Source organism: Grampus griseus (assembly GCF_964374135.1).
Source record: "Grampus griseus genome assembly, chromosome: 18".
Classification (NCBI taxonomy): domain Eukaryota; kingdom Metazoa; phylum Chordata; class Mammalia; order Artiodactyla; family Delphinidae; genus Grampus; species Grampus griseus.
In genome coordinates, this window is record NC_139012.1 from 68,850,957 (window position 1) to 68,872,515 (window position 21,559).

The 21,559-nt window shown below is 36.4% G+C and overlaps 1 protein-coding gene across 4 annotated transcripts in view; it reads right to left on the reverse strand.

Moving 5' to 3' along the window:
* Positions 1–21,559, reverse strand: part of NBEA (neurobeachin) — a gene marked incomplete at its 5' end in the record, with an annotated part of 629,414 nt that overhangs the window by 296,467 nt on the left and 311,388 nt on the right. For all 4 annotated transcript variants that reach the window (XM_082675501.1, XM_082675500.1, XM_082675503.1 and 1 more), the window contains 2 exons: positions 3,836–3,944; positions 19,041–19,105. In XM_082675501.1, coding sequence (XP_082531627.1) covers positions 3,836–3,944; positions 19,041–19,105 — 174 coding nt within the window. The remainder of the gene's footprint in view (positions 1–3,835; positions 3,945–19,040; positions 19,106–21,559) is intronic.

Here is a 21,559-nt window from a genome sequence, read left to right on the forward strand (position 1 = left end):
ACAAAGAAATACAAACAGTGCATGATAATAAACCACTACTGTGTGTAAGAAAGAAATGATTATTGATTCAATTTAAAAAACTCAGATAATGTAATCTTTTGAAAGTTTATTCTAAAATATATATACACACACACACACACACACATATAATCACCTTTCAAACTGGTAAAATATGTTCTTTCTTCGTGTTTATACATAAAGTATATGTAAAGTAATTTGAATATTATTAAGTAATATAATCAAGTAATTAATGACTTTTAAGGTTCCTTCCAATTCTGAAATTCTGATTTTAACATATTCCAAAAATAAGCATTTTAAGAACAAAATGATTTATTAAAAATGTAAACCTACTTATTATTTTAACCTATACAGTATATATCTCACTTAAAATAAGAGTTATGTTCCTGATAATTATATATAGATCAAAAACTTGCCACTTAATATATAGTGTTCCATTTTGTAAATGGCAATGTGGTGTAGAAGAGAAAGCAGTAGTTTAGGAATTTAGACCTGGATTTAATTTCACACTTTATGCAAATTCTGTTTTTTTCACTGTATTCAGTTTTACATTTGTAAAATGAAGGGCTAAAACAAGGTTTTCTCTACAGTGTCTCCTAGCTCTAGAATCTAATGTATTCAAAGTTTCTCATGATAACTACTACCTTAATCTTATCTTCCCTAATAATCAGTTGTCCTGTCAGCTATCTGTATTCAAGTTCATTGGTATTAGCAACACAGGTAATCAATCTCATTGTGTATCAAAAAGGTTCAATACAGGGCTTCCCTGGTGGTGCAGTGGTTGAGAGTCCGCCTGCCGATGCAGGGGACACGGGTTTGTGCCCCGGTCCGGGAAGATCTCACGTGCCGTGGAGCGGCTGGGCCCGTGAGCCATGGCCGCTGAGCCTGCGCGTCCGGAGCCTGTGCTCCACAACGGAAGAGGCCACAACAGTGAGAGGCCCACGTACCGCAAAAAAAAAAAAAAAAAAAAAGGCTCAATACAAACATGAACATGAAGATGAATATCCCTTTAACCATAAGTTTGATTTGTTTTGTATAATAATTTTTGTATAGGGTAGAGTGACTGCAGATTTTAACATTATCATGTATGTAATACAAGTCATATAACTACAAAAAAAGTTTTGTACATCTAAAAAAATACATATAATGAGTTCACATTCATCATTACAAAGTAAAAATCTTTCATGTAAGGTATCTGAACATATTCCTTTCAATTATCTATTGATACAGACTACTACCACAAGTCATCTCTTCCAGAGAAATAACCCTACAGTAACCTAAGAAGGATTAATTCATTTTCCAATTTATCTTTTTGTACAGGGAATCACCAATTAGTACAATGATCTGCCTCCATAATGAGGTTAATATTTCATTAGCTCTTTGGAGAGTAAAATTAAATTTTCATTTTTCTTCCTTAACAATTACAGTGGTTAGCCAAAAAAAATTAACTGTGAAGTACCCATCTCAAATTAAATACATTTTTTCTCTTAATTACAGGTCTATATGAGAGATACAGAAATTCCTCAAAAAGTCCTAGTATAAAATGTTATGACTTTTACAAAATCTTTTACAATTTAAAAGTGATATAAGTTTGGTAAACCACACACGCACAAACGTACACATAATCAATGCATTTACTAATACAGCTTTAACCTAAAAAGAACAAATCGAAACATCTGGGTTAAAAAACAATGCACATTCGTTAAGTAACAATGACAATACTCTCAAAATTAGGTTTACATTAGTAGTTTATTTTATGTGTACACAATCTAAAAACCCTGAGTCTTCATATCCCCTTCATAGCCTCTACACCTCCCTTAGCCATGCATCATCAACAGGAGTGATCTCATTCATCCCCGAGGGGGTAAAAACTGGTATTAGAGTTGCGTGAAAAAAACCTTACTCTTTTAATGTATAAAGCACAGATGCATATACGGTACACAAACAGATATGCAGCATATTGATGATAATACAATATATCAAGGTGGGGGCTGATTAGGATGACAAATATTTAAAAATTTTCCTTGTGGGGAGCAACAAAGAAAAAGGTCGAGAAACACCTCCCTTAGCTTAACATCACCTTGGTTAAATATATGTTAGAGCTTGTAACTAATATCTAGCTGCTTGAAAATCTATTTTAAATGCTTTCACATGACAAATACTGATCTGCTTATATTCCCACAAAATATCCTGATTTTCTTAGTAGATATATGATCAACTCAAAACTGATTCTGCAGGGAATTCAGTTAATAATCTAAGCCTTATTTACTAACAGAAGTCAAAAGTTAATTGAATATTCTTATTTTGTCTAGAGTTCTGACATATCTTATACCTAAACATATTATATTCAAAGAACTCAATCTTTTCTTGTCATCCAAATTACAGCATGATACCCAATGTTATAAATATCAGATGCTATTTACAGTTGAAGCAATACAAAACTTCATTTTGACAAACACTTGTCAATGGACTTTTACCAGAGTTTAAAATGTTTGTTTGTTTTTTGCAAAATAAGGTGTAATCCCATGTGACAAGTGTGTGCTGTCTCATCTGACAAATAAAGCAGAGGTTATGAGTTTTAAAGTGACAACAGCTATTTTTCTGCCTCACGTTTTTTTTTTTTTTTTTTTTTTTTTGCGGTACGTGGGCCTCTCACTGTTGTGGCCTCTTCCGTTGCGGAGCACAGGCTGCGGACGCGCAGGCTCAGCGGCCATGGCTCACAGGCCCAGCCGCTCCACGGCATGCGGGATCTTCCCGGACCGGGGCACGAACCCACGTCCCCTGCATCGACCGGCAGACTCTCAACCACTGCACCACCAGGGAAGCCCCCTGCCTCATGCTTTTTACCTAGGTAGGTCAGAGATCACTAGACCTAGGACATCAACTTGCAAGGCTAAGAGAGCTGCTTTATTGAAATAAAAACCTCGTCAAAACTGAAACCGTGGGCTCTGGCTTCCAGCCACACCACACTTGTTCGCATGTCGTATTAGGAGAATAAATTGGTGGAGTTATATATTATTTTCAAGACCACTGAAGTCCAACCTAAGCCAAACACCAGGTCACCTCAATATTTCTGAAACCAATGTTATTGAATTAGGACGATACAAATAATGTCAAATAATTACTGACATGCTAGGAATATAAGAATAATGTTCTTAAAAAACTATTAGTATGTAATATATAGTGCTTGAACATCCTTTAGTTTTTGCATATAAAATAGAAATGACAGCTATTTGTTCTTTACTCAAATGATAGTTAATTGTACTTATGAGGATTTTTCAACTATTACATTTCCATATATAGATCGATACATACAGATCTACATTTATATCATATATAATGGCATTGCTTCATTTGTCACTAAAATATAATTATAAATATAAAATATGAACTAAAATAATCTTTGGCCACTCTAAATAAAGATAGATACATTATTAAATAATAAATTACTGAATGGTAAAACTGTTTCTCCATATAACCACTGTTACGCCCATATCTAATGGTGTGTAAACTATGCTGAAAAATTACTAAAGGAATTGCATTATAAAACTGTATTTGCCTTTAAGAATAAGTCAGAACAACTTCAGTCCACCAACTGGTTAGGAACAGGGCAGGACGGGTCTCTTCATGTTGTAAATGAGGTAAAAAGAAATAAGTGCCCTGTATTTGACATTTACTAAAGCTTTTAAAAACTACTGAAATGACTTCAGTGAAATTTTTCTCTTAAAAAAAAAAAAAAAACCTTATGTAAGGTTACCATTGGTGACAACCGACTTATAACAGAAAAGCAGAATTTAACTCAATCCCCAAACCTTACCTCGAACTCTGCATGTTTATGTACATCCTCAGCTCTCTGTCTATTCAAAATAAACTCAGCTTCATTTGCAACACGAACTATATGGTCCTTCATAGCATGGCATAGCAATCTGAAAAGAAAAATACCTTTGGAATTATTATTCTTAATAGCTTTGTTTAATCCAATTTTTTTCAATAACCAAATTTCAGTATTGCAAGTATTAACTATGCATAAACTTTAGATAAAGCTAAATCATATAATTAAGAAATACGCTATTATATTTTTACAGCAATGCCTCTTAAATATAATGTGCCTTGTGAACAAATGATTCAGTTAATTCAATTAAGTTATTTAATGCACTAAAAACCAAGGATTTTTGACACTTTTTTAAATGGCTAGAACAACAAAATTCACTGCCATGGAAGTAAATTTTCACACAAAACTGGATGACCATATGTTAGGAAATCTATAGACTGGATTCTTTCTTTAATTAATACAGACAATAGGACGGACACCTAAAATTCACTTAAATGCTCAGATTCTTAATTCTAGATGGAACTACCTTGAAATGAGTTCCAAGCAGCACTCAATTCAAGATAGTTCTCAGTAGAAATCTTTCCAAAATCCATGTGTGTTCTGACACAGATTTTGTTACTCCGCGATGAGATTTCGGTTAAATTATGACTGTCACTCTAGGACCAGCGGGAACTTCCTGGCAGTAGCACGGAAGCACCACTAAAATCTTGCATAGCAGCAGGACAGGTAGAGAGATCACTTGGAAACATGTAGCAGTATTCTCTTCAATCACATAAGAGGGACACAGGCACATTCCAATGGGAATATGGTCTAGTCTTCAGCATGAAAGTTAACGACAACATAAATTATTCAAAGACACAACGGTTAGGGGAATCTGCTAGAAACCACAATAGTTGGGGAAAAAAGGCTCAAACTCCTATGTAAATGATGTTGGAGGGCAAACAATCATATGGATAGTCTTAAATTTAATCACTGAGGCAGCTGGAAAAATAAAAGAAGTTAAAGAAAGACTAAACTCCAAATATTAACTTTTGATGACATCATTGGTCTATATTTTATAGATAGTCTTCAAAAGGAAAAGAGATGTGAGAGATTAGAGTATTTCATTCAATGGCTTTGTCTAGTGCATGAAGGCTGAAGAAAGCCAGGAAAAAAATCTAATATGTGCAAATTAGTGCAGATTACATTTAAATAGATTAACAGAAGACAGCTGGAAAGGAGAGACTCAGTGTCTGGCTGGTTAATAGGTACTATTCTCAGGAACAGAACAAGTGGATGGGCAAAGCCAAGAGGCATGGTGGCAGAGGAGGGGGTGGGGTGGGGGAGACTCATGCCTCAGACACACCAGAGAAATTGCATCAATTGTCCGAAAGTCTGTCCTCCTACCTCTGACCCTTATGAGTCATATAGCAACTAATATATGATGTTTTATTTCCATGCATCTTCTTATCTGACTTATTGTCATTCTGGGTGACCTCATTAGCCACATGGGAAACCGTTCACCACAGTACCTCACAATTCTCTGACCTTTTAATGGGGAACCAAAAATCCCTAAATCTAAGATTCCTTTAGAATCTTCAATTCTACCTCACTTCAGGAAATCACCTCACTGGCCATAATCAGCTTCACATCGTAAATCTTTATGCCAACAATCTACTCTCTGGTCACAATCTCCTAGCCTAAGTGCTTTCTCTCCCCTTCACTAGTCCCTCTCTGGCCCCAGGCAAAAATAAGGTCACTTCCAACTTCCACTTCTTTGATCCCTCTCTTCTCTTAGTCCTTCAACCACTGCTCAGATTTATCTCCTTCCCCCCCAAGCAAGGATCCCCCCCAGTCCACACTTTAACCATTCTCTTTCCAGCACCTTCACTCAATTCCTGATCTGCCTGCTGTAATTGCTCAGGAAATACATAATCCTAGGTGAAGACGTGGGTCTCCCTCCTCATTCCTATATCTGGACCTCTGAGGAAACTTGAGTTGACTTTTCTAAAATAATTTTGTTAAGTGTGTATTCCTTGTCATGTGTGGTCACTGAAGTCTCTGTTTCATTATGTTAGTGTCAGCTAATGATTAGACAGAGATTTCTTTAAATGCCTGAATCCAAAAAAATCTCCCAGAATTTCTCAAGCAGCCGTGTGTGTGTTTGGACAGCCCTTGAACACTCAGCCAGGCAGGTTTCAACTCTACCTTTGCATTTACTTCCTGCTTCCATAGAGTCCCAGCATCAGCAAAAGATGAGAGTTTGGGGCCTTCTCAGGTCTTTCCAGAGCATGAACACAACGTTAAGCGTGTGCAGGGCCCTTTACATTTCCAGGAATATGTCAGAGCTTTTCAAAGCCCTTGTGTACATTTCACTCCCCAGCTGCTCCTCCCAAGCTTTTTGGTGTGTCTATCATTTGCCTCAGCTGTTAATCTATCACCTCAGGCAGCTGAGGTGCCTATCACCTCAGGCAGTGAGGTCCAAGATATTAGCCTATAAGTGTCTTCAACAAATGCCCTCAGGAAATCAGTTTTTTTTTTTTTTTTTCCACTCTGGGCCACTTCCAGGTTAGGTAAAATAAAACAAATCTTTTAAGCCATTCTTCCAGGGAGTCACCAGACAGATCAGAACAAGTAAGTGATTTAAAATTCTTTACTAATGAGGTCTATTATGCTCCCTCTGGTACAGTGCTTATAATGTGTGCTGCATTTTTATGGCTTCCTTTGAAATGGGGAGCAAAGGTTGGGACCGGAGTGAGTTAAAATGTCACAAAATTACTCTATCGTCACACCCACCAATAATTTTTGAAAATATTTTTGTTGCATATACAATTATTGAGAATTTTGTTTTCACACGTTGAAAGTATTATGTTACTTTCTTCTAGCTTTCTTTGTTGCTGTTATTCTTTCTTTCTTTCTTTCTTTCTTTCTTTCTTTCTTTCTTTGTTTTTGGCTGCGTTGGGTCTTTGTTGCTGTGTGCAGGCTTCTCTAGTTGTGGCAAGCAGGGGCTACTCTTCACCGCAGTGGGCGGGCTTCTCATTGCTGTGGCTTCTCTTGCTGCAGAGCACAGGCTCAAGGCATGCAAGCTTCAGTAGTTGCAGCACACGGGCTCAGTAGTTGTGGCTCACGGGCTCTAGAGCGCAGGTTCAGTAGTTGTGGCACATGGGCTTAGTTACTCCGCGGTATGTGACACCCTCCCAGACCAGGGCTAGAACCCATGTCCCCTGCATTGGCAGGCAGATTCTTAACCACTGTGCCACCAGGGAAGTCCCTGTTGCTGTTATTCTAATTTTCCCTTTTGGTAGATGATCAGTTCTTTCTTTCTGGGTGTTTTTGTCTCTTCATTTTGGGCATTGTCCAGTTTCAGTACCATGTATCTAGTATGGGTTTCTTTTTATTTAGCCTACTTGAGGTCCATTGTGCCTTCTGTGTCACTGTATTCTTATTTTTAATCAGTTCTTAAAAATTCACAACAATCATCTTTTAAAATATTTCCTCTCCCCTACTCTGTATTTTTTTCCTTTTTCAATTCTGATGATTTGTAAACTAAACTTTCTTAGTTTACCTCCATATCTCTTAACATCACTTCATTTTTCATTTCTTTCTCTTTCTGCATTCTGGGAAAAATTTCAAAATGTATGTTCCAAGTCACTGGTTCCCTTTATCTTTGTCTAATCTGAAGAATCATTAAGACATGGAGTTTTTTCCAAATTGTATTTTTAAATTCTATATTTTTTGATTTTTCAAATCTTCCTCTTCATTTTGATGGTCTCTTCTTATTCATTCAATTTTGTGCTATTTTATTTCCTGTATTTCACAATTCTAATCTTGGTAGTCCCTGGGGGTCTAAATTTTTTGTTTTCTTCCTTGTTGATTCTCATACATAGTGGCTTTCATTCTCATATATTTAGTACTCTTTGACTGTTACCTCATTTCTGGTCTTAATCAGGAGTCCAACAGACCTAACTTGGATAAGCATTTGCTTTTATTTCTTTTGGTACCAAGGAGAGCCCACTAGAACCACGTCAGCCTCTCTTAAGGATCTTGGCTTAGCATGAAAGTTTCAGGCAAGGTTCTATACTTAATTCCTGGCTAAAGATTTAAAATCCTAACAGCACTGCTGTTTTAGGCATATGTCCCCAGGGCATTCCTACTCCTTGAGACACCAATTTATAGGGGGGAGATGTGGCCCTGGAGAAGCCTAAACCATGCCTAAACCATTTATAAGATGCATGTTGCCTCAAAGAGTATATCCTAAGTTAGGATGTGAATGTTCTGTAGCAGAAGATAACCTCAGATCACTGAGTTACCCATACAGCTTTATTCACTTTTCAATCTGCTGAAATGTGACTTTAAGATCATCCTACACTAAATTAATCACCAGTCTTGTCAATTTTACCTCCATAATATATTTTAATCTGTTTGTTCATTACTTTAACATTGTTTTAATTCAAGCCTTAATAATCTCTCATCCAATTACAATAGCCTCCTAATTTCTCTGCCTCCCTCAAATCTTCCATCCTTCTGATACATTTTTCGCTTTGCCATTACTGTTATTTACACTTAAATTTCTTCAATGGCTACTTTTTTGCACAGGCTCTGGACGCGCAGGCTCAGCGGCCATGACTCACAGGCCTAGCCGCTCCGCGGCATGTGGGATCTTCCTGGACCGGGGCATGAACCCGTGTCCCCTGCACCAGCAGGCAGACTCTCAACCACTGCGCCATCAGGGAAGCCCTCAATGGCTACTTTTAATAGACAGGATAATAGCAAACATTATATATAGATATCAGTCTACTTCTGTAACCTTATCTACTGCCTTTTTAGCATACTTTTTCTATGTTCTAGAAAAACCTTTCTAGTTCTTTTAATGGCTCATGCTATTTCAGGATTTCTGTATGTGCCATTTCTTCTTCCTGTAATTCTTGTCATTCCCTCCTCTCAATACAAGTAAGAGATCTCCCAATTTCTCAAATGTTCTGGGCGTTATAATATTTATCCCACTGTCTTATGGATTTTTTCCCCTCTCTTTTCCTTTTAATAAGGTTCTCTCTCTTAGAATGTGAAGTTCGTTAAATGAGGTACAATCACTATTCATCTCTGTTTCCAACATGATCTGCATGTACATGTCATGAAATATGGACTCACCAATAACACATGACTAAATGGAAAGATGACTGAATGAATACATGAGCAGGTTATGTGGGAAGGGGGGGCAAAGAAGAAACAGAACTTTAATGATTAAGACAGTTTAACACTATAAAATTCTATGATACATTTAGCACATAAAAAAGAGGTAAATAAAAATCAGATAACTTGGGAATTACGGAACATTTTCTTCCTCAGAGTATCTGTACAAGATAGGAAGTAAATGAAGTGGTCTTTATCTTCTACTGTAAGTTTATTTTTCAAAGGAAATAGAAAAAGAAAACAATATGTTCAATTATATTCATTCCTGTCCTAAAACAGAGTTGTCATGGATACAGGAAAGAAGTCAGGAGACAAAACAAAGTATTCTCTTCCAAATGGGACAGATATCATTGCAGCAAGTTCTGATTTTCTAGGAAGTTTCTAATTTTATGCAGTTTGTTATAATTTAAATTGCTTGTCATTGACCTGAAACCTGAGATCCTGAATTTTAAATATAAATAATTCCTGTAATTTGACTGAAAGAAAAAAAATGTCAATAGGAAAGGCAATATGAGAGGTCAGACAAATTAGTCTTTCATCATCTCTAGATGAGCGAGGGGACAGAAGGCAGAACTAGTTTATATTTAAGTTCTGCCTTTTATTAGTGTTATAAACTTGGACAAATAAATTTTCCTTGTGTCTGAGTTTTAGTTTTCTGATTAGAAAATGGGTGTGCACTGTCTCAGATATCCTATAAACTGGAAGAAACAGTGCATGCCCAAGCTGTAAGATTACAGCTTAAATTTTAGATCCTGATTTATTTAGTCAAGAAAACAGACCCTGATTGGAAGTAAAGTGGCCACACAGTGTAGGAGCAGATGTAACACCTCAGTGTCACTTCCTCTGGCCCCAAAACCTTAAAAGAATTAGGCATAGAGTTTCTAGTGACACTGCAAGGAAGAGTCTGGCTGTATCAGCAATTTTCAATTTCTTCCTGTGCTAGAGTTGTTTAATAGACTATTAAAAAATCTGGAAACATTTATAATTTTTTTTAATATAAATAATATAGAGCTCAGAAAAAGAGTAATATATAGAGCTCAAAGACAGATTATAACTTTTAACATAGAATTATGCCCATATTTGCTTTATTAGATAATAAAGAACATAAAGGTATTTTCTGTTGTTTTAAATCTTAATTTTCACAAAAAAAGCTAGGGTTGATTTTTTTTTTTTTCTTTTATTGATCCCACGCAGTGTGCCTATACTTGTTTTGGTTTGTCTCCTAAAAGAAGCCTTCCCCAACCATCACTGTCCACTGAAATAGGTCCTTCTTCTTAAAGTCAATGCAATTTTTATATCAATTTTTTTGCACTTAGTTATATACTGTCTATGACACTTTGAACTGTTTAATTTTTTGTGCATGTAAAACCTAACTTCTCAATTACAAATTACTTTGAGATGAAGACCAGATGTAAAATGTATTTGTATCACTGCTAAAACTATATAATGAGTATTCTATAAGTATTCAGTTTTGTTTTGTTTTTCTGTATGTATTATAATTATTTACATAGGCGTTAAGAACTTCAGGAATACCTGTACAGGTATTACACTACTTTTGGTAATTAGAAAATAACAACTTTTTCTTAATCCTTGTCCAGCTCGGACTGTGACTCTTCATAACAGCCATGTTATAAAATAAGTATTCTGTTTTTTCACATGTTGGTCTGTACACAGCAACTGAGAGAGATAAATTGTCTGTGTGTTCTCATTTTACGAACATGGAAACTAATCCGCCTATAATCAATGCTTCAATTCCCTGGGCACCTTGGGAAGAGTTCCTAGACTAAAACTAATGGCTCAGGCCATGACCGTACTCTGGCTTGCTCATTCTATTCTTTCACCTCTCACCTTTAGTGTATCCTTGGACTGACCACACACACTGTATCTTCATGGCAGCATTGACTCTCCTGTAACCAGGTAGTTCACTTCTCCCTGTGTCTGTTCTTTAAACAACATACCAGCCACAAATGCAAAGGCCAACTCTAGTCTCCTCTGTTACCAAGTGATCCTGGTTGTGTCAGAATGGGCACAGAAACTAAATCGAAGTTTTCTAATAAAGACGTATCATTTGAATCTAGGCTGGCATTTGCTTGCAATATGTAAGCTAAGGACAACAACAAACACAAAACTTTATGTCTCTAAGAAATAAGAAACAGGAAGAAATATGGCACAGAAATGATTATGCCAAAAACAGGGTACCTTTCCCCTTTTTCTTTTTTTTAATACAACGAACTATTAGTGTTTTATGAAATATTATTTAACTCTCACCAAAGCTAAAATAATAGTGCCTGGAAGGAAAGTATATTTAAAGTTGTTCTCAGAAGGAAAAAAAATCTCAATATACATACATATGCAGATATATCTTAAACATGGTTAAAAATGCAATTCAAATAAAATATATGATTACTAATTTTGAAATACTTTTACTTGAAATCTAGCCATTATTAAATGGGATTTGTTTATCTTAGTTTCAGGTAAATATATTATTTATCACCAATGTCTAAAGTTAAGTCTATAAATTAGCAATACTGTTTAAGATCTACACAATTAATTTTGTAAATGCACACATTTTTTTTTACCTCGTTTGCAAACCTCAATATGTTTAATAACTTACTACATGTGTAAAATGAATAACATAGTAGTACGAAAAAAGAACAAATTAGGTACTACATGAAAAAATATAGAGGAACTTCTGTTTTCCAGGAGTTTCCAGGGTTTCTTGGTTCAACTTTAAATCAGATTCTCAACTCTAAGAAAAAAGTTTCTTATAGTGTTAGAAGGTGCTGGTTTTTGTTTTTTTAAACACAGTTTTTGCCAAATCAAGGACATGAAACAAACTCAAGCAAACCAAAGCTTATTGGTTTAATTATTGAATAGCATTTGTTAAATTAACGAGGATATTCAAATTTGGGCCATATAATCACTAAATAATTAAACTTGAATACGATGTGCTTCTCTTCTTCAAAACGTTAAGAAATGCAAGGTTACACATTTTTCCTTATTTTAAAGAACAAAACAAAAAATTGGAATCTTGTGAATCATAGGTCAAATTCAGTGCTAAACAAGAATACATTCCAGCTTGTTATGAATATTCATTAATTATATCCTATAGGCTTCCAAAAGAGTGATAGAGGTTTATTTTAGGCAAATGATTAATTTATTTCAAAAGATCACTCAAGTTCTATAATTTGAAAGTCTTTCTTATTTGCTTTATAGTTCAATTCATATTTTAATAATTTAAAATCCAATTATTATTGCCAAGATATTATAGGCAATTTTACATCCCATTAACCTTGCTTTGTTTTAATTATAAAGATCCTTTGTTAGATTCCTTTAAATGATCCAGTTTATAATTTCAGCCTGTCCTAGGGAGTACTTTAATTCAGCTGCACATTCATCAACTGTTTTTGTCGTTAATTGTAGACAACTGCACAATTGCTTTCTCCAGCTATGATTGATGAATTATATTCACGAACGTAGCTGTTAAGTAGGATAAACATTTATAACAATTTCCACTTAAAGATTTTTATCTTCATTCCCACAAGGAAAATTAAAGACATACTCTAACAACCAAGAGAAAATATTTTGTATGTTTCATTTTACACTATTAGAAAAAGTTAAGAAACATGTTGTATGTCCATGCAAATGGGATAAGAGTGTACGTAAAGAATCTAATTTGTGCCTAGTATAGAGTCGGCATCAACAAATAGAAGCCAGATAAACTGAGGAATGTGTCTTTACTGTAACTACATCAGAACTATCTCAATATGATTTTTTTTTTAATCTGGAACTCCCAGTTCAAATTTATGAAAGAGAAAGGTCTAAATTGAAAGGAAATGGACCAAACTAAAGATAGGAGTCGGCAAAATTCTGAATATATACTGTACGTAGTAACAAAAACTAACAAAATAACCTTCCTTTTTTTTTTTTTTTTTTTTGCGGTACGTGGGCCCCTCACTGTTGTGGCCTCTCCCGTTGCGGAGCACAGGCTCCGGACGCGCAGGCCCAGCGGCCAAGGCTCAGGGGCCCAGCCGCTCTGCGGCATGTGGGATCCTCCCAGACCGGGGCACGAACCCGTGTCCCCTGCATCGGCAGGCGGACTCTCAACCACTGCGCCACCAGGGAAGCCCAAAATAACCTTCCATTTTTAAAGTGTCTATATTACTGTAGTTGTAATAAATGTCATATATTACATCCAACCTTCAGAGAAACTAGGTAAGATGTGAAACAATGTCAGAGGGAGATTATGTTACATGCCTAGAATCTAATAGTTTATCATTAGGAGAACTGGTATTTAAACTTGTTACAAATAATACACACGTGCTCCACATTATAATAGGCACTGTGGAAATAGCCATAAAAAATACACCACAAATAAACAGGCACTAACACTATGGTATGGTAAGTATAAAACAGGGGAAAATGGAAGGTGGTTTGAGAACATGGGAAGGCACCTAATCCGGATTAGGGATGTGGAGGGGTTGGTGCTCAGAGATTATTTTCACTAAAGTTAGAGAAGTGAATGTCTTAAAGCAATGCCCATCGTCTTTGTCCTGTGGACTACTGGGGAAAACACTACAATAGCAAAGACAGCATCTTCCATCCGGTCCCCCAAACACTGGCAAGTCTCCTGTGTTTCCTTAGTCATTTCACTCCCCAGTTTCTCTACACTGGCTATTTTCAATATTTTCTACTCTTCTCAAGTATAACACTTACCTCCCCAAATTTCCTTCATTCTCAGAAAATGGCCCTAACTGCCACTTTATAGAGAAAACAGAAGGCATCATTACAAAAACTCTCTGAATCCTGCCACCAATTTAATTGCCTGCATCCTTTCTCAATACTCATCCACAGAAGGCTAACCCCTGTCCCTCTGCCTCACCCCTCTCAGAGACTGTACTCTTTTAATTGAGTAGAAACTTTTCTTCTTTCTTTCCCACCGTATTGGCTTCTTTCCATCAGCATTTTAAAGTACTCAAATCCTTCCTTCTACTCCCCTCCTCCTCCTCAAATTAAAACCCTATCCACCACCAGCAACCACCCTTTCCCCTTCTTGGCCAACCTTCTTATAGTTGTAAGTACTTACTGTCTATACTCACCTCCCGCTCACTTCTCACCTGAAAACATCCGAGCTACTCTCCCTACTTCCCTCAGTTATCTGCTCCCATCCTCTATCTGCCTTTTGGCACATTTATTACATCAGTAATTACTTAACCTAACACTGTTGTTCCCACTGGACTGAAAGCTCTATTAGAGCAGTGCCTGGGTCTATACCCAGCATCTTTAGCACGTAGGTATTCATTCACCAGTATAAATTTGAATGAAATCAACATGTCCCTCTTGTCACTGACTCCAGTGGTGCCTTTAATCCTGACTTACAAATCCTCTTGTTGACTATTCATTCCTTTTCAAACATTCTACTCAACATTCTTTTCTTCATTCCTTCAACAAATATTTGTGATTGCAAAATAGGTACTAGGCATTATTATTCCAGAAACCAGGGATATATCAGCAAATAAGACAGAGAATAAGACACGAGTTCTGAAGGGAAGTACATTTTAGCGAGAAGACATGTAAACCAAGAAAAGATTTTGAGACAATGTTATTGAATGTTAAAGTAGAGTCATGTAATGGAAGTCTGATAACACAATAAGATGGTCAGGGGAGCCTCTATGAGTGTGACATTTAAGCTGATTCCTCAATGATGGGAAGAGCCAATCACGTGAAGATGTGGGGAAAGAGGATTCCCAGCAGAAACAGCAGCGAGAGTCTGGCCGCTTGTTTCCACTCACTCCACACACTCTCCCTGATCACACCTGTATCCTTATCCCCCATTTACCTCATGCAAAAACTGAGAACTCTTGAATTTAAATCTCCATATTAGCTGTCTCTTTGGAGCTGGACATCCAAATTCTAAGATGTCAATTTAACATTTCCACTTGGAACTTTCATAGGTGCTACAAATTCAGTGTAACCGAAAGTAAAAATATCTCTCACCAAATTCATGCCCTTCCTTCTGTATTGTTCTAAGTAAACTATGCTTACACTATAAATCATCCAGCTATTAAAGCCAGAAATCAAAGTACCTTCTTTCTCCTCTTACCATCCAATCTATCAGCAATTCTATAGATTTAATTTCCAAAAGATACTTCAAATTTGTACACTTCTTCCATCCTCATAGCCACTATTGGTTGCTCTACGACACCATTCTCTTCAAAAGGATTCTGAAACTTCAGATCGGTATCTCGCTTCCAGTCTGCAGCCCCAGATATCCATTTGGCACTCGGCAGATTATGCCAAACCTCTTCAACTACAGCCCTGTACCCTTAGCACAGCTTACAAACCCCTCCATGGCATGACCCTTGCCATGAAGGGATGGCCCTTGCCTGCCTCTATGTGGCTGGCACACAACATGCACTGAAATAGCTGTTGGCTGAGTGAAAAGAGCTCTCCAGCAACATGTCTTGCTACCTCTTCCCTCCAGGCTTTTGCACTACACTATTCCCTCAGCCCAGAATTTTATTCTTCTATTTTTCATTTTCTTTCACCTAGCTATGTCCTAATCATCTCTCAGTTCTCAACTAAGATGACATTCTGTTTAGGTATACTTTTTTGTGGTGAGGGGACCTCCTCCTTTCATTCTTTTTATAGGCGATTTTTAAGAGCAGTTTTAGGTTCACAGCAAACATGAACAGAAGATACAGAGATGACCCAGATACCCCCCTCCCCCAACCCATCCTCTTTCCCATATCACCATCCACCATCAGAGTGGTACATTTGATACAAATGATGAACCTACATTAATACATAGCATTATTGCCCAAAGTCCATAGTTTACACTAGGATTCACTCTTCGTGTTGAACATTATAAGGATTTGGACAAATGTAAAGTGACATATATCCACTATTACAGTATCATACAGAGTAGATTCATTGCCATAAAAATCCTCTCTGCACTGCTTATTCATCCCTCCCTCCCCCTAATCCCTGGCAACCACGGATCTTTTTCCTGTGTCCATAGTTTTGCCTTTTCCATAATGTCATATAGTTAGAATCATACAGTAGCCTTTTCATATTGGATTCTTTCATCTCATAATACACAATTAAAGTTCCTCCATGTCTTTTCATGGCTTCATAGCTCATTTCTTTTTAGTACTAATTAGTAAATATTCCATTGTCTGGATGCATCATATAAATAAGTGGGCATTTATTTATCCATTCACCTACTAAAGTGCATCCTGGCTGTTTGCAAGTTTTGAAAATTATGAATAAAATGATTATAAACATCCATGTACAGGTTTCTGTGTGGACGTAAGTTTCTAACTCCTTTGGGCAGATAGCGAGGAGCACGCCTACTGTATTCCATGGTAAGAATAAGTTTAGCTTTATAAAAACGCCAACCTGTCCTCCAAAGTGGCTGCACCGCCCGGCGTTCCCACCAGCAGTGAGTGAGCGCTCCTGCGGCTCCACCTCTTCACCGGCATTTGCTGGAGTCTGCGTTCTGGATTTTGGCCATTCTAATACGTATGTAGTGGTATCTCCTTGTTTTAATTTACATTTTCCTGATGACATATGCTTTGGAACATCTTTTCCTATGCTTATTTTCCATCTGTATACTTTTTTTGGATAGGAGTTTGTTAAGGTCTTTGGCTCATTTTCTAACCAGGTTGTTTGTTTTTTTATCGCTAAGTTTTAAGACTTCTTTGTATATTTTAGAAAACAGTCCTTTATTAGATGTGCCTTTTGCCAATATTTTCTCCTAGTCTGTGGCTGTCTTCTCATTCTCTTGATATTGTCTTTTGTAGAGCAGAAGTTTTTCACTTTAATGAAGTCCAGCTCATCAATTCTTTCTTTCATGGATCATGCCTTTGGTATTATAACTAAAAAGTCATCTAGATTTTCTCCTTTGTTATCTTCTATGAGTTTCATAGTTTTTCAGTTTACATTTAGGTTTGTGATCCACACAGAGTTAAGTTTTGTGAAGAGTGTAAGGTCTGTGTCTGGATTTATTTTTGTGCACGTGGATGTCCAGTTGTTCCAGCACCATTTGTTGGAAAGATTATTTTTGTTTCACAGTATTGGTTTTGCTTGGATACACTTTTTGAAAACCCTGATAACCCCACCAACTGGAGAATGCACCCCTCCAGACTAGGTTAAGTGCTCTGCCTTATGCTTGCATTAGTACCTGTAACACCCCTATCACAGCACCCTTGTGTTATTGTATGTGCTAGTCTAATGCTTGCCTTTCCTCCAAAATTTTGCACCATGTTTGTCTCATTCACTTCTCTATTCCCAGTGCCTATAATGTGTTTGGTATATAGTAGGTGCTGAATAGACATATGCTGTATTAATGTATACATAAGATGTTCTTGTGTATTTAGAGCTAGCCATAATGTTTCAATATTTGTTCCAAAAGCATCTTTATTGGAGGAACTATTAGTATAAAAAATGGAAACACAAATCTAGAATGGCACAAAGAACATTATGAGTATTTTGAGGTTTTCATGGATTAAAAATTTTTAAATATTATAACTACTTTCTATAATTCCAACTCCTTTCCTAAAACCAAACAAAATAAACTCCAAACACTACCAATGAACAACAAAACATTTTCAAAAGCTAAAAACCTCTATTAGCAAAATTTTCACTCTCCTCCTTCTCTGAGACAATAACCATAATCTTAATCTTAAATGTTGGAGCTTCAATTTGTTAAGTCTTCAGAGTTACTGATAACAGCATAATTTTTGTTTTTACTTCACAGTTGAAACAAATTAGCAAAACTAGGGTGTATGTGAAGTGAGAGATTTCTATAACTGATATGACAATGAGCCGCCTGGGCAAAAGATTTTTTTTCTATTTTTTCATTGCCTGAAGATGGATAATAATTGTTATCAATTCTTTTCACCATAAAGTTTTACAAAAAGTAGAGTGTATTATTATGTTTAAAATTATTATTTATGCTATAAAAGAAAACTAATATTTTCCTGCATCTTTGCTTGGCAGTGAATGAAAAATTTATTTTAATATTTAGAGTTGTAGTATTATGACTAAAAGTAATTCAATCATAAAATATCTAAGTGAGAAATACACAGTAAGATGAATTGTTATAAAAACAAAGGCTATTTCTCAGAATATAATACACTGATGAACAAAAATACTAAATTGCATTTAATTTTTTTCAAAATGGGTTTTTATAGCATATACAAACTAAGTTTCAAAGAGTAGCTCATAAAATATTCTTTCATGACACCTCCCTTGATAAAGATAAATTTTACATACAGTAACATTATTACCTTATCAATTTAATTAAATCTGGTTTCAAAAAAGAAATAGATTACCCCAAATTTTCAGTCATTATTTTCCAAAGAACGCACTATATCATAGAAGAAACTCAAGTTGTAAAGGACGCAGGTCTTCAGCTGATAGAAGCTGAACATGTCAAAATGGTGACAGTTATATCTGTCTTAGTGTATCCATTGCCAATAAAGTATTGGAAAAATCATAGTGAAAAATCTTACCACAGCATCATTTTAACAATGGTTTAAATAGATTCCTAACCAGACCTTTATAGTTCCTATATTAAACTTCTCTCACATTTTTAGCTGGATACTAGATAGCATGATATGGTCGAATAAAACTATTTCACATGAACTGAGATGGGCTGAGTGAGGGAGTAAACACTGAACACGGCTCTGAAAACAGATGGAGTGGCAGATGGGACTGCAGATTGGGTTCACTTGATCTATGTAAAACAACTTTACTACTTGGTAAGACGTGGCTCAGATCTCACAAAAACCTTATAAAGTTTGTCCCTTTATTTCATACCTGCTTCCCCTCCGCCAAATAAAAATGTTTAACATTTTAAACTTTGCTCCTTTAAAGTATAAGTACCTGTGTGATGAATCATTTAACTAAAATATATTTTCTTACACATTTTTGGAACAGATGGTAGGCAAGAGCAGTCACCCAGTGGAATAAAATGTACACTGACTAGTTGTCTAAAATTTGTAAAATTAATTACCTTCCTTCATTGATGAGTTCAATAAATGCAAGTCCTGCATTCTTCTGAATAGAATTTTGCCATTCCTAAAAGGAGAAAGCAAACCAACTGTAAGAAAAATGAGCATGCAAACAAAAGTAACATCTGGTTTAAGGATCATGTTGATCCTAATAACTTCCACGTGATATTACTTCTAAATCTTTCTAAAAGATTTTTAACAAATGTTATTTTGCAAGAAATCAAAACTTTAAAAGCAGTCCTGTATTACTTAGTTAAAAAGGTGCTTTTGAATTCCCAGTGATGCCGACTAAGATAGAGAGTGAGGTCACAGGGACAAAACTCACTGTGACTGTAAAATATTGCTTGTTTTACACCCTTCCTACGGCATATCTAGAATATGCTTTAGATAACTTTTTGGTTATTATTCTAGTGATTTCAATGTTTTTGGTCTTTTTAATATAGCTGGCAAATTGAATTTTTTGGATTAAAAATTATATCCCTTTCAATGGTACTATAAATAATACTTGCCTAACATATTTTTATTGAAAATCCTTATTGATCAGTCATGCCACTCATCTATAGACTTTCCCTCCATGATTTTCCACTAATTAAGTGCTGGCCACAAATTCAGCTTGAGGAAACACAGTCTCCATGTCAACCCTTCACTCTGTTCCTGATCACTTTCCCTTTTAAAGCTTTGCACACATGCTGGGAATAAATGTGGTCCCCAAAAGTAGGTACTTAGGATGTAAACATTCTCTGTCCTAAGTAAATTTGTGAAGAATTAGAAGAACAAATCATGAATCTATATTTCCCCAGGAGAGAGAATCAACAACTTGGAAAAAGGGACATGATAGTCTGGGGACAGTAATGATCTAATAAAAGCCTAAATGACTCTGTTTTTAGCAAAGCCATTGTGTTTTAGCTGCCATAACTTTTATCCAAATAACAAGATCTTTGTTGCATTTTACTGAACTTATTAAAACTTGCAAATCATTTTTGTCAAAAACAATTGTTGGCAACACTTTTTCCCACATTTTAACAAAATGACTTACTACTCTCCTCATATATTTTGCATTAATTGAGGCACAGCATTAGGCAAAAGTCTCCACAGAAGAATAAACAAAAAGAGGATAGAGAGACCTAGGCTGATTCTTCGGAACCATTCACAATTTTAAGATTAGAAAAAGCAGCGGTTGAAAGGGACAAGAAAGGATCTAGAAAAATTTAAGAACAGATGCAAAATATTATAGCACTATTCAAAAGAAAATAATCCATGTATAATACATTGGCTCAAGAAAATAAAAAAAAATACAAGACCCTTTAATCACTAATACCCTTTTTTTAATGATTAGGAAGTTAAAATTCTACTGTATGTGAACTGCAAAATTAAAATATAGTAAACCACAAAATGTATGAAACACAAAAACAAAAGTACAAAAGTCAAAAAAGATGTCATTCCAGAGGAGGGTAAGGAAAGCTCTGGTGGTAGAGTCGGCACCAGAACCAGGGGCTGGCACTAGAGCTGGTGCTGGCCCGAGCTGCAGAGCTGGCCCAGGAGCGATGCCTGAGCTGGCTCTAGCTGTGGAGAGACTCTATCTCTGGGGCTACTGCTGGATATGTTGCTGAAGTTGGCACTAGGTGTATTGCCGGCCCTAGCTCAGACAGTAGTGCTAGAACTGGCTGTGAATTGGCTCCAGTTCTGGGACTGACTTTAATTCCGGCACTGGTGCCAGGCCTGGTGTGAGAACTGGAGATAAGGATGACTCTAGATCTGGAGCTGATACCAGCTCTAGAGCTGAAGCCAGAGCTGGCACTAAGAAGCAGCTGGTACAAGAGCTAGTGCTGGAGTTGGCTCTAGCTCTACAGCTGGATCTACCTTTATCCAAGAGTTAGTGCAGGCGCTGGCTCTAGCTCAGAGGTGCTGCTAGGACTCGTTCTGGAATTTGCTCTAGCTCTGGAGCTGCTGCTAGAGCTGGTGCTACAGTTAATAATGGAACTATCTCTATCTCTGGAGCTGGCTCTAGTTATATAGCTGGTTCTAAAGCTGATTCTAGTTCTAGTATTGCTACTGGCTTCAGCTCTGGAGCTGGAGCAGGTCCCAGAGCTGTATGTAGCTCTAGAACTTATGCTAGAACTGGCTCTAGCTCTACAGGTGCTAGAGCAGGTGCCAGAGCCGACACATGAGCTGGTGCCTGAGCTACTAATACACTTCCGAAATCATTACATAGAGTTGACATCCTGACATGAAAGACAAAGATCAAGACAACAGTACAGAAGGGATACTAGGGACAACAACAACAACAAAAGAAATCTGAAAATTTAAAAAGAGAACATAAAAAGAGACAGCTTAAAAAACAAAGTTGAAAACATCTCCCAGAAAATAGAACAAAAAGATAAAAGAGTTGCAACAATAAGAAGAGAGATAAAGAAATAAGGAAAGTGGAGAATCTTCTGATGAAAGACCAATATCCATTGAGTAGGAATTGTAGAAAGAGTGAATAGGGAACATGGAAGAGAGGAAGTTATCAAAGTAATTT